Source organism: Coregonus clupeaformis, chromosome 16 (genome assembly GCF_020615455.1).
Source record: "Coregonus clupeaformis isolate EN_2021a chromosome 16, ASM2061545v1, whole genome shotgun sequence".
NCBI lineage: Eukaryota > Metazoa > Chordata > Actinopteri > Salmoniformes > Salmonidae > Coregonus > Coregonus clupeaformis.
In genome coordinates this window covers 55,611,423-55,625,980 of record NC_059207.1, presented here as the reverse complement: position 1 = coordinate 55,625,980, position 14,558 = coordinate 55,611,423, and the positions used below count along the sequence as shown (strand labels likewise).

Here is a 14,558-nt window from a genome sequence, read left to right as displayed (position 1 = left end):
CTTGATTGGAGAAGAAGTTTACAACCACCAAGACTCTTACTAGAGCTGGCCGCCCGGCCAAACTGAGCAATCGCGGGAGAAGGGCCTTGGTCAGGGAGGTGACCAAGAACCCGATGGTCACCGACAGAGCTCCAGAGTTCTTCTGTGGAGATGGTTGTCCTTCTGGAAGGTTCTCCCATCTCTGCAGCACTCTACCAATCAGGCCTTTATGGTAGAGTGGCCAGATGGAAGCCACTCCTCAGTAAAAGGCACGACAGCCCGCTTGGAGTTTGCCAAAAGGCAACTAAAAGACTCTCCGGTCTGATGAAACCAAGATTGAACTCTTTGGCCTGAATGCCAAGCGTCACGTCTGGATGAAACCTGGCACCATCCCTACGGTGAAGCATGGTGGTGGCAGCATAATGCTGTGGGGATGTTTTTCAGGGGCAGGGACTGGGAGACTAGTCAGGATTGAGGGAAAGATGAACGGAGCAAAGTACAGAGAGATCCTTGATGAAAACCTGCTCCATAGCGCTCAGGACCTCAGACTGGGGCGAAGGTTCACCTTCCAGCAGGACAACGACCCTCAGCACACAGCCAAGACAACGCAGGAGTGGCTTCGGGACAATGTCCTTGAGTGGCCCAGACAGAGCCCGGACCTGAACCCGATCTAACATCTCTGGAGAGACCTGAAAATAGCTGTGCAGCGATGCTCCCCATCCAACCTGGCAGAGCTGGAGAGGATCTGCAGAGAGGAATAGGACAAACTCCCCAAATACAGGTGTGCCAAGCTTGTAGCGTCATACCCAAGAAGACTTGAGGCTGTAAGCGCTGCCAAAGGTGCTTCAACAAAGTACTGAGTAAAGGGTCTGAATACTTACAGTACCAGTCAAAAGTTTGGACACACCTACTCATTCAAGGGTTTTTCTTTATTTTTACTATTTTCTACATTGTAGAATAATATTGAAGACATCAAAACTATGAAATAACACATATGGAATCATGTAGTAACCAAAAAAGTGTTAAACAAATCAAAATCTATTTTAAATTTGAGATTCTTTAAAGTAGCCACCCTTTGCCTTGATGACAGCTTTGAAAACTCTTTGCATTCTCTCAACCAGCTTCATGAGGTAGTCACCTGGAATGCATTTCAATTAACAGGTGTGCCTTCTTAAAAGTTAATTTGTGCGTTTGAGACAATCAGTTGTGTTGTGACAAGGTAGGGGGAGTGGTATACAGAAGATAGCCCTATTTGGTAAAAGACCAAGTCCATATTATGGCAAGGTCAGCTAAAATAAGCAAAGAGAAACGACAGTCCATCATTACTTTAAGACATGAAGGTCAATACGGAACATTTAAAGAACTTTGAAAGTTTCTTCAAGTGCAGTCACAAAAACCATCAAGCGCTATGATGAAACTGGCTCTCATGAGGACCGCCACAGGAAAGGAAAGACCCAGAGTTACCTCTGCTGCAGAGGATAAGTTAATTAGAGTTACCAGCCTCAGATTGTAGCCCAAATAAATGCTTCACAGAGTTCAAGTAACGGACACATCTCAACATCAACTGTTCAGAGGAGACTGTGTGTATCAGGCCTTCATGGTCGAATTTCTGCAAAGATACCACTACTAAAGGACACCAATAAGATGAAGATACTTGCTTGGGCCAAGAAACACGAGCAATGGACATTAGACCGGTGGAAGTCCAAATTTGAGATTTTTGGTTCCAACCACCATGTCTTTGTGAGAGGCAGAGTAGGTGAACAGATGATCTTCACATGTGTGGTTCCCACCGTGAAGCATGGAGGGGGAGGTGTGATGGCGTGGAGGTGCTTTGCTGGTGACACTGTCTGTGATTTATTTAGAATTCAAGGAACTTCAAAGTTCTTTACATTTTCAGTATTGACAGACCTTCATGTCTTAAAGTAATGATGGACTGTCGTTTCTCTTTGCTTATTTGAGCTGTTCTTGCCATAATATGGACTTGGTCTTTTACCAAATAGGGCTATCTTCTGTATACCACCCCCCCTACCTTGTCACAACACAACTGATTGTCTCAAACGCACAAATTAACTTTTAAGAAGGAACACCTGTTAATTGAAATGCATTCCAGGTGACTACCTCATGAAGCTGGTTGAGAGAATGCCAAGAGTGTGCAAAGCTGTCATCAAGGCAAAGGGTGGCTACTTTGAGGAATCAAAAATATATTTTGATTTGTTTAACACTTTTTTGGTTCCTACATGATTCCATATAGTGTTCTTTCATAGTTTTGATGTCTTCACTATTATTCTACAATGTAGAAAATAGTAAAAATAAAGAAAACCCTTGAATGAGTATGTGTGTCCAAACCTTTGAATGGTACTGTATGTAAATGTGATATTTCCATAAAAAATAAAAAATAAACAACTGTTTTTGCTTTGTCATTATGGGGTATTGTGTGTAGATTGAGGAGGGTGGAAAAAAACAAAAGTATTCCATTTTAGAATATGGCTGTAATGTGGAAAAAGTCAAGGGGTCTGAATACTTTCCGAATGCACTGTATGCATCAGCTATGAGTCAGAGATAATGGATTTAACTGCATGTCAAATCCAAAAATGGGTGAACTTTGGTGTTAATGCACATTTGTTGCACATTCCATCCTGTCTCCCTCTATCCTTCTCTCCCGTCCTTCCCCCTACCTCTCTTCTCCCTCATCCCTCTCTCCTGAACCGTACATTCTTTGCCGTTCTTCTGGAAGCCATTGTGGACATCTTGGCTGAGTACAGCTGAGTACTCTCCCCCCACCTCTCTGTAGATGTTGAACTCTTCCTCCAGAGTGTGGATAACTACAGCCAGGTCCTTCTCCCGCACCTGAGGAGACAACAGGTACTGGGGTTACATTCTGACAGTGTGAAAAAAAGCTTACTTTGTAGTCAGAATATTCTGTAACACTTCAAATAGTCAACTACCTGGCTCAACACTTATTGAGTTTGAAGTGTGACAGAAATAGACTGCTCCGCATATCCATAGGTCATCACAACTTATCAATGTCGTAAAAAAATGCTATGTTTTGAGTTTTTACTACCACCCTTTTGTAATATGCTCGCTCTCTTTTGACACTACCACTGTCTTTTGTCTTGCCATAACAGAGCCCATGAACTCTGGAGAACTATGTCAGGAATTAACATATTTGCTGACAGGGCCGTCTGGCACTATGTTTTCCATTTCTGCCCACTTATCACTTTCACTGGTGAGACATCAACAACTGCTATTTGAATATTCAGCTAAGTTCCGGTTCTCAGTACAGTGGTTGTTAATACCTCACCTGTTAAAACGTCAAGTCGACAAATAATACAGAATATACAGCCTCTCTCTTAGCAACTCTGTCATGGTTAGACACCAGGGGCATGTTTAGGAGGGTGTAACATTACATCATTTCTGTCTGGACATTAAGGCCCATTATGTTGTAGAAGAACAATAAATTAGTGTATCAGCCAACCCAATAAGCCCCAGGTAATAACTGGTCGGAATTACAGCCACAGTTTGCGGACTCACCAGGATGAAGTCCGTCTGATAGGTGGACAGCATGAAGACGGACACGTGCTGCTGGGCCAACGGGGCGATGACGGACTTCGCAATCTTGGTCACGCCCACCGCCTGCGAGCTGCTAGAAGCGTTGCCGTTGGAGACGACATTGAGTGGCAGCCACACGGAACCCTCCACCTGAAGGTGCTCCGAGGGCTGTAGCTCTGGAGGGGTGAGGGTCACGTCAGGACAGGGAGCAGACACATGCAAACACACAGATTTCACTCAAGCAAAGACTAGCACATCCACCAGGGGACCGTTAGAAAATTACTGGGGGGGGCTATACTGTATTGAACAAAAAACTCACAGCTAAAGTTAGGCCTACTTTCTAAACTAACGTAAATACAGGCCAAATACAAAGTTGTTACTTTCCCAAACTAGCCTCAAGCCATGTCTACACAGCTGCTTTAAGTAATTTCCTCTGAACTCCACCCCCACTGCCAGCCCCTTCCTTCACGGGGGTCTAAAATTCCTATGCTATTTATAAACTATCACTCAGCTATGAGTTACAACCAGGAAGTGGATCCTATGTCATGGCATCAAAACAACTCTCCACAACATACCCATATGCTCTCTACAGGATGGAGTTTCCCCAAGAGACTGATCTAAGGTCAGTTTTGTAGTTGTACCTCTAAGTGGTTGAGATTAAGATTTGGGGAGGGTAAGGTGATTCTGGAGCAGTAGGTTACTTCTATCGCTAGACGGTGTGTGGGGTCTGGGCAGGTGTCAAGAGTCAGAGTTCAACCAGGCCCTCCTCTAACTCTCCGCTCTGTTTGCATCAGTCTATTCACACCGGATGGGCACTGGCCAGGGAAAACAACACTGTTCCCTACTGGGCCTAGGGGGTCTAAATTGACCCACAGACAGGATCCTGCTCAGTCCTCACCACTTCCCCAAACAGGCTATCAACAGTAGCTAGCCTGGCCTGGCAGCTACCTGGGAAAGAGGTGTGTGTTTAAAACTAAGGGGAAGGAACCTTGGATATGGAGTCGCAAACTAGGATATGTGCACAACAGTGGCGGTCGGTGCCGTTTACGATTAGGGAGGAACATTTATTTTATTTCTATTACAGCATATTGGATGAATGTTATTCATATTCCATTCACCCAGCTCAATGTAACATCGATAGGTTTAGGCTACTACATGATACTTGAATGTTCCCTATACCCAACATGAGGTTGCTACAACCTAACCTACAAATGAAAGTTTATAACAAAAGTGCACGTCGAGAGACAAATTGGAGTAATCAAGGTGACAGATTGACACATTCAATACCTCCTCTCACCTTTTCCCTTTGCTTGTGAACTTCAGTGCACAACACATTAGCTCTCTATGACCAGGTGAAAAAAACCTTTCCAAGCCAAACCTTCATATCATAACCGCTAAACACAGCCTACATCGTTGCCACCATATTAGCTAACGTCATAGTCAACATAGCTACTAGAACTAACACGTTAGTAAACCCGTCTCTCTCCCTTCCCAACCCATTTAAGAAATTAATTTGTTCAAAACGGTATTGTCTCTCTCTCTCTCTCTGAGTCCACTACTAACCACATTTGATGCACTGGAGTGCTAGCTAGCTGTAGTTTATGCTTCAGTACTAGATTCATTCTCTGATCCTTTGATTGGGGTGACAACATGTCAGTTCATGCAAGAGCTCTGATAGGTTGGAGGACATCCTCCAGAAGTTGTCGTAATTACTGTGTAAGTCTATGGAAGGGTGTGAGAACCATGAGCCTCCTAGGATTGTATTGAAGTCAATGTACCCAGAGGAGGACGGAAAATGTCTGTCCTCCGACTTCACCATGCTGCTACCCCAGAGAGTGCTGTTGAGGTTACTGTAGACCTTCATTGCAAAACAGTGTTTTAAATCAGTTATTTGGTGACAAGTGAATATATTTCGTGTAGTTGTATACTTTAATGTTTCACTATTTTTATTTTTATGAAATTCACTGAGTAAGATGGTCCTGGTGAACAACCACCATGTATATGTACAGTCGTGGTCAAAAGTTGAGAGAATCACAAGTATTGGTCTTCACAAAGTTTGCTGCTTCAGTGTTTTTAGATATTTTTGTCAGATGTTACTATGGTATACTGAAGTATAATTACAAGCATTCCATAAGTATCAAAGGCTTTTATTGACAATTACATTAAGTTTATGCAAAGAGTCAATGTTTGCAGTGTTGACCCTTCTTTTTCAAGACCTCTGCAATCCGCCCTGGCATGCTATCAATTAACTTCTGGGCCACATTCTGACTGATGGCAGCCCATTCTTGCATAATCAATGCTTGGAGTTTGTGGGGTTTTGTTTGTCCACCTGCCTCTTGATGATTGACCACAAGTTCTCAATGGGATTAAGGTCTGGGGAGTTTCCTGGCCATGGACCCAAAATTTCGATGTTTTGTTCCCCGAGCCACTTAGTTATCACTTTTGCCTTATGGCAAGGTGCTCCATCATGCTGGAAAAGGCATTGGTCGTCACCAAACTGTTCTTGGATGGTTGGGAGAAGTTGCTCTCTGAGGATGTGTTGGTACCATTCTTTATTCATGGCTGTGTTCTTAAGCAAAATTGTGAGTGAGCCCACTCCCTTGGCTGAGAAGCAACCCAACACATGAATGGTCTCAGGATGCTTTACTGTTGGCATGACACAGGACTGATGGTAGCGCTCACCTTGACTTCCCCCGGACAAGCTTTTTTCCGGATGCCCCAAACAATCGGAAAGGGGATTCATCAGAGAAAATGACTTTACCCCAGTCCTCAGCAGTCCAATCCCTGTACCCTTTGCAGAATATCAGTCTGTTCCTGATGTTTTTCCTGGAGAGAAGTGGCTTCCTCGCTACCCTTCTTGACACCAAGTCATCCTCCAAAAGTCTTTGCCTCACTGTGCGTGCAGATGCACTCACACCTGCCTGCTGCTATTCCTGAGCAAGCTCTGCACTGGTGGTGCCCCGATCCCGCAGCTGAATCAACTTTAGGAGACGGTCCTGGCGCTTGCTGGACTTTCTTGGGCGCCCTGAAGCCTTCTTCACAACAATTGAACCTCTCTCCTTGAAGTTCATGATGATCCAATAAATGGTTGATTTAGGTGCAATCTTACTAGCAGCAATATCCTTGCCTGTGAAGCCCTTTTCGTGCAAAGCAATGATGACGGCATGCGTTTCCTTGCAGGTAACCATGGTTAACAGAGGAAGAACAATGATTTCAAGCACCACCCTCCTTTTAAAGCTTCCAGTCTGTTATTCTAACTCAATCAGCATGACAGAGTGATCTCCAGCCTTGTCCTTGTCAACACTCTCACCTGTGTTAACAAGAGAATCACTGACATGATGTCAGCTGGTCCTTTTGTGGCAGGGCTGAAATGCTGTGGAAATGTTTTTTTGGGATTAAGTTCATTTTCATGGCAAAGAGGGACTTTGCAATTCATCTGATCACTCTTCATAACATTCTGGAGTATATGCAAATTGCCATAATAAAAACTGAGGCAGCAGACTTTGTGAAAATGTATATTTGTGTCATTCTCAAAACTTTTGACCACGACTGTAGTTAGACACAGGCTAATAACGCATTGTACTGGATTAAACCTTGTATGCATTCAGCTGTGAGTTTGCGAAAGGAAATGTGTTTGTCGCTATGTTATTTCATCCTCTATAGCATTATGTTTCTTAGTTTCTATGTAGCCTATTTCAAATATTACTTCAGGGGAAGAAGAACAAGAACACTTGTTGACTGGGAAACTTATGCTATTTATTCACAACATTAACAGGCAGTTCTAGGACCCTTCAATCACTAATTAAACATCACTCGCTCATCCCCTATTGCTCTCGCTCTCCCATTACCACCTCTCTCACTTCACTTTCTATCTCTCTATTCCCCTTCAAAAGGGCCACTGTTCTGATTAGAATCATTTGTCAGAAGGAGGCCCTTGTGGCTTCTCTGCACCAGCTTTCACCTCTTAAAATAGAAAGAGAGAAGGCCCGGAGGCACTATGCGCCCGTAATATCAACTACATTTGTGAGAAACAGATGCTGGGAATAATATGAATCAAAGATAAGAATGGGCCATAAAAAACATGTGATGTGACGAAGTTGTTGTTGACTTCAGCCTACAGCATGCTAAGGGAGTGTGATTGAGAATAGGCAGTGGATGGAGGTTTGTTAAGTGGTGCCTCTGGTTAACTTGATAAGAAGTAGGGGAGTCATTTACCTTTAAATCCCTCTTCATCGAGGACGACAGTGTAGTTCTCGGGGGTCTCTGTCAGACTGAAGAACTTGCATCTGAGATAGAGACAGAGAGAGATAGAAAGGGATAGACAGAGGCAAACTTAAACAACAGATTGCCACTGAGTGTTACTGTGTAGTATAGCGATGGTAAGGGTGTGTGTGTGTGTGTGTGTGTGTGTGTGTGTGTGTGTGTGTGTGTGTGTGTGTGTGTGTGTGTGTGTGTGCGGGGTTAGGGTGATTTAGGCCTAGTGCCTGCTGGCCAACCACCAAGCCAAGCTCTAGTCTTCACTGTGCCAACATTCCCCCAGCTTGGTCTACTCTGCTCACAATGTGTGTACCCAATCCAACAAGGTTCTGCTTTGCTTCAATCACCCACAGTTCTTTTTTTCCTTCTTTTTTTTTCCTGGAGAGAGCAGAGCCAGACCCGTTCTAAGATGGGATGGCAGGACGGTCATTCTTTCGAGGGCCCCATTCGTTAGGCCTTTTGCTGTGCAGCCTAGCAGTGGGGAGCACTGGGGACATTAGGGTAAGCGGGGGATTCAGACTGGATTCACTTCAGGCCTGAACCCAAAATACTTAGGTCTCAGCGACAGAGGGGAAAGAGGAGATTTGGGACAGGGGGAGTTTCGGGGACACATAATGTCTTTGTGGCAGGCGGTCCCCTGCACAGCAGGAGAGAGATCCATTCACGAGAACTATGGGATGAGATCGGGCCCTGGGCAGAATACAAAGGCGAATATTTCCAGGAGAGGAGTATACTGAAAGAGCAGGATTCACAAAGTGCAAGTCAGTGCATTCAGCATAATGATACGAGTCTCATTAAACCCCACCCCTCTCCCCTGCAAAGCGGTTGTTGCAAAATGGAAGAGGACAGACAGCCTTGTCCCAGATCGGTTTGTGCTGTAGGTTTATATACTAGTCAACTTCTACGGTCATTGTCATGAGCGCAAAGTTGCAGAGTCAGACCATCTAATCTTCTGAATGATTAAACTGTGCAACATCCTTCCCTTTTGTTCCCTCAGCAACAGACAGCAACATCCCTCCCTGCTGCCCCCCCCATCATCCCCTCTCCCACCAGCTGCATTACACTAGAATATGGTCCTACTCAGCAAAACGTAATCCGCTGGTTCCATGAGACGGGGCAATTCATCCAAAGAGAGGGGTGTGTCCGAAATGGCACCCTATTCCCTACATAGTGCACTACTTTTGACCAGAGCCCTATGGTAGTGCATAAAAAGTAGAGCACTGCACATCATACAGGAAGGAATAGGGAGCCATTTCGGACGCAGCCAGTGACAGGGGAAAAAAATTGACAGCTCCACCCAGCCGACTGTAGAGCGAGCGAGGCAGCGAGCTAACTCAGCAGCCCATTGTCTCCTGCCACCTCCCAGCCAGCCCATCCTGTTGACCTCTCACCCTGTCCAGCTCTACAGCTACTTCCTGATAGGTAGCCCGTGCCAAGGACCCGGGCCCGGCCTGTCAGAGTATGAACGGGGATGTTAAAAAAGTTTGCTTCAGAATTTAGGGCTAGATTTTCCACTTGTTATTGTTAAGCCTGCTAGAAGAAGGGAGAGAGGACAGTGCTAGCAACCCTCTGTCTGCTTTGTTTAGGCTAACCTTCTCATAGAAAAAAAAAAACTGTGCACAGCCCAAACATTAAAAGCTCATGAATTATTTTTATACCAGAGGGAGAGGGCACTACAGTTAGCCTAATTGGTAACAATTTACTTTGACTGCATATTCATAACGCATTAATTACAAAACTATAAACATTTCATTAACTTGTTATAACAGGTCTCAACCGCATTATTAAAGGTGAATGAAATATATCCATAGCATAGCATGACATGAATGTGCTATGTTATGCAAGGGCTCATATTTAGGTATCATAATAGATGTAGTATCACAATGACAGCATAGTGTCATCATTATGGCTGTTCTCAAAAGTGTGGTTCTGCCATACCAGCTCTTTTTTTTGTAAAAAAAAATTTGGGGGGGGGGGGTGGATCAGCTTAATATTGCAGATAGATTGTAACTTCCATCAATGTAATTGTCTGCATCACTTCCATTCAATGTTTATATATATATATATATATATATATATATATATATATATATATATATATATTCCTTATATTTTCAACCCCGCCATCCTTTCCCTACTTGGGGTAAATTAGTGAAACAATGCTTAGGCCTCTACTTCCAGCTTATACTTACTATCTACATTTTATGGACACAGTCAATTTTACAATAATTATATTTTATTTGTTTTTGCTCCTGAACTACTTCTACTCTCAACCTCTCCGATCATTTTCATGATGTCCATCTGGTTTGCTTCTATATGCCATATCTTTCTAACTGTGCTCTTTCCCAAAAGCTCCCAACCTACAACCTATATACTTATTATGGACACAGTATGCTTACATTATTAGTTATCTTGTTATTATTTGTTGTTAGTTGTTATTAGTCCCATCCTTCAACTCCATTCAACACCTCCCATCTATCTCTTAACACCATCCATATAGGATTTCTATTTGCCATATATATTTCAACTGTACTGTGATGTTTTACAAAAGTTCTGAACCTTTCTATTCTCATTGCTTCTACAGATTGTGAATTGAAAATATTTTTTTTTGCTAAAAGTATTATATTATTGATCGATTGACTATGACTTTTCAGATCACCCAGTAATGCTATCTGCAAGGTTAGCTCCAGGTAAATATTGCAATCCTTTAGCCATTCCTGGACCTGTGTCCAAAAACAAGCTACAAATGGACAGAACCAAAACAAATGATCTAATGATTCATATAAATAACAATCTATTGGTAGCAAGAATTGTATATAATAATTTAAATTGAAAGATTCTAATTTTTGAATCCGGTGTCGTTTTGTGTGTCAGTTCATAAACACTATGCCATGGGATCGGTACGTCAAAAATCTCTTCCCAACTATTTTGCAATCTATATGGGACGGCTGTCAATCCTTTGGTCCTTAAATGAAACTGATATACTTTATTTGTCACAGTTTTCCTTAACCAATTATGTTCTATAATGCAAGGCCGACAGACAAGTTCCTTACTTTCTCCCCCTTCCACTTTCCTCTTCCATTTTTGCGGTAAGGCTGCAATTATTTGGTTGTAATTTTGGGTAGAGCAGACATTTCCATATGTTTTTGTTAGCTGCATGTGCGACATAACTCCACCAGTCCTACAGATTATATCATTTACAAAGATTATACCTTTTTTAAACATTTTGTCGAAAAATAAAAGGTTTTATGTCAATTAGTATATTTGAATTTAACCACAATATTTGTTGCATTATTTGTTCTGTCGTTTCTGGAAGATTACATTGAAATTGCAAACAACTTTCTATGGCTTGTTTTAGAAATAGTGATATTTGGGAGATGATTTCCTTTTCAAATAACTGAAAATGAGTGGTTGTAATCTGAATAAAGGGAAAAAGGCCATTCTTGAACATGGGTGAGACAATCTTACTAATTTGCTTGAGAACCAGTTCGGATTTAAGTATAACTTTTGTATGACTGAAGCTTTTAGTGATAGGTCTAATGCTTTAATATTTAATAATTTCTGTCCTCCGAATTCATATTAATTATATAAATAGGCCCGTTTAATTTTGTCTGGCTTGCCGTTCCAAATAAAATAGAATATTATTTTCTCATATAATAAAAAAAAACTGTTCGCTAGGCGTAGGCAAGACCATAAGCAAATAGGTAAACTGGGATAATACTAAAGAGTTAATCAGGGTGATTTTTCCACAAATTGACAGGTATTTATCTTTCCATGGTAGCAAGATCTTATCTATTTTTGCTAACTTTCTATTAAAATGTATTGAAGTGAGATCATTTATTTCCTTTTGGATGTGTATTCCGATTATATCCACATCCCAACAACCTTGTTTCACTCCTCTTGACAGTTTAAAACTTTCTGAGAAATAGCCATTATTTACTATTTTACACCTAGGGTTACTATACATGATTTTGTAAGAGATTCTCCAAAATTGAAATGCTCCAGGCATTTATATATAAACCCCAGTCGTACTTTATCAAATGCCTTTTCGAAGTCTGCTATGAATAGCAGGCCTGGTTTCCCAGATTTTCCATAGTGTTCTATTGTTTCCAATACTTGCCTTATATTATCTCCAAAGTATCTTCCATGTAAAAAACCTGTCTGATTAGAATGAATAATATCCGACAATACCTTTTTAATTCTATGCGCTATACATTTTGCTAGAATTTTTGCATCACAACACTGAAGTGTAAGTGTATCCTGTTTCAGTAATAATGAGATCAGAGCTTCTTCTTGAGTGTCAGATAATCTACCATTTACATAGGAGTGGTTAAAACATGCTAATAACGGTCCTCTTAGTATATCAAAAAAGGTTTGGTATACCTCGACTGGTATGCCATCCAACACTGGAGTTTTCCCGGACTTAGTCTTTAATTGCATCCAGAAGTTCCTCCTCTGTAATTTCACCTTCACGTGAGTCTTTCTGTATGGCTGTTAATTTTACATTATCAATAGAACAAATTTCTCTACAATTAGCTTCAGTTAGAGGAGATGGAGGCGACTGAAAATAAAACATAAAGTACTATAAGCATTTGTTTCCTCCTTCAAAATATCATTTGGTGAATCATGGGTGACTCCGTCAATTGTAACCAGTTTCATTAAATTATTTTTGGTAGCATTCCTATGTTGAAGATTAATAAAGAATTTTGTGCATTTTTCCCCATATTCCACCCAGTTTGCTTTATTTTTATAATATATTACACTTCATCTTTCTTGAATAAGTTTATCCATTTCTTTTTGTTTTTCCTCTAATTTATTCTGAGCATCTATCTGTTCTGTTAGACTTTCTATTTCCTTTGTTAGTATAAACTCTTTTGACCTAAACTGCTTTTGTTTTCGAGATGAGTACTGAATTCATTGGCCTCTAAAGGCACATTTAAAGGTGTCCCATACAATAAGGGGATTTGCTGTACCTATGTTATGTCGGAAAAGGTCAGTTATAAATTCCTTTGTCCTAATTAAAAATAAATTATCATCCAATAGGCTTTGATTAAATTTCCAATATCCTCGCCCACGTGGAAATTCAGTAAGAGTAATGTATATGCCAATTATATGATGGTCCGACCGCATTCTGTCCCCTATCAACACTTTTTAAACTTTTGGTGCCAATGAGAATGAGATCATAAAGAAGTCAAGACGACTAGCTTGATTGAGTCCCCGCCATGTATATCTCACTAGATCAGGATATTTAAGGCTCCATATATCTACTAGTTCTAATGTATCCATGACATTCCCAATTTCCTTAAGCGCATGTGGGTGATTGTTTGTGGTGCGATTTCCTTTACGGTCCATTGAGCTATTTAAAACAGTATTATAATCCCCCACCATAATAATATTGTCTTGAATTGCTTGCAGGGCTGATAATTTATTATATATATTGTCAAAGAATTGTGGATCATCATTATTTGGTCCGTAAAGGTTAATGAGCCATATCTGTTTATGGTCCAATAACATATTTAAAATAATCCATCTACCTTGCCATACCAGCTCTTAGTGAATATGACAAAAGGCCAAACCACGTTTAGAAAATTATGCTAATATATAGCCGGCCTGTACCAGCCCCATTTCCCCCACTGGTCAGTATAGACCCTTGACTTACTTTCTTATGTTTCTTCTCACTGAAGTCAATGGTGCATGAAAATCCCCACAGGGTTGAATCCTCAGGGTAAATTATATGGATCAAATCGTATAGTTGAGGGTCATACCATAACTCTTTCGTAACTCATTAACAGCCCTCCTCCACATCACAATTAACTTGGTCATACTGGTCTATAAAAACGCACACATGAAAGGTCTATGTATGAATTACACTACCGTTCAAAAGTTTGGCCTCACTTAGAAATGTCCTTGTTTTCCATGAAAACATACATTAAATTAGTTTAAATAGGAAATATAGCAAAATGCATAGGAAATGTAGTCATTAACAAGGTTAGAAATAATGATTTTTAATTGAAATAATAATTGTGTCCTTCAAACTTTGCTTTCGTCAAATAATCCTCCATTTGCAGCAATTACAGCCTTGCAGACCTTTGGCATTCTAGTTGTCAATTTGTTGAGGTAATCTGAAGAGATTTCACTCCATGCTTCCGGAAGCACCCCCCACAAGTTGGATTGGCTTGATGGGCACTTCTTACGTACCATACAGTCAAGCTGCTCCCACAACAGCTCAATAGGGTTGAGATCCAGTGACTGTGCTGGCCACTCTATTATAGACAGAATACCAGCTGACTGCTTTGATCACCTACCAACCAGTAAGAATTCCGACTCTCACAGACCTGTTCGTTTTTCTTTAAGAAGCCCTCCTGTTCTCCACTCATTACCTGTATTAACTGCACCTGTTTGAACTCGTTACCTGTATAAAAGACACCTGTCCACACACTCAATCAAACAGACTCCAACCTCTCCACAATGGCCAAGACCAGAGAGCTGTGTAAGGACATCAGGGATAAAATTGTAGACCTGCACAAGGCTGGGATGGGCTACAGGACAATAGGCAAGCAGCTTGGTGAGAAGGCAACAACTGTTGGCGCAATTATTAGAAAATGGAAGAAGTTCAAGATGACGGTCAATCACCCTCGGTCTGGGGGCTCCATGCAAGATCTCACCTCGTGGGGCATCAATGATCATGAGGAAGGTGAGGGATCAGCCCAGAACTACACGGCAGGACCTGGTCAATGACCTGAAGAGAGCTGGGACCACAGTCTCAAAGAAAA

The 14,558-nt window shown here is 41.5% G+C and overlaps 1 protein-coding gene across 2 annotated transcripts in view; it reads right to left on the bottom strand.

Annotated features, from left to right (window-relative positions):
- castor1 (cytosolic arginine sensor for mTORC1 subunit 1) overlaps positions 1–14,558 on the bottom strand; it is a 35,056-nt gene that overhangs the window by 5,024 nt on the left and 15,474 nt on the right. Inside the window, exons 2-4 of one of the 2 annotated variants that reach the window (XM_041901659.2) lie at positions 7,744–7,814; positions 3,511–3,704; positions 2,655–2,826 (exon numbers count right to left, since the gene is read on the bottom strand). In XM_041901659.2, coding sequence (XP_041757593.1) covers positions 2,655–2,826; positions 3,511–3,704; positions 7,744–7,814 — 437 coding nt within the window. The remainder of the gene's footprint in view (positions 1–2,654; positions 2,827–3,510; positions 3,705–7,743; positions 7,815–14,558) is intronic. The other variant, XM_041901660.2, reaches the window with a different exon arrangement.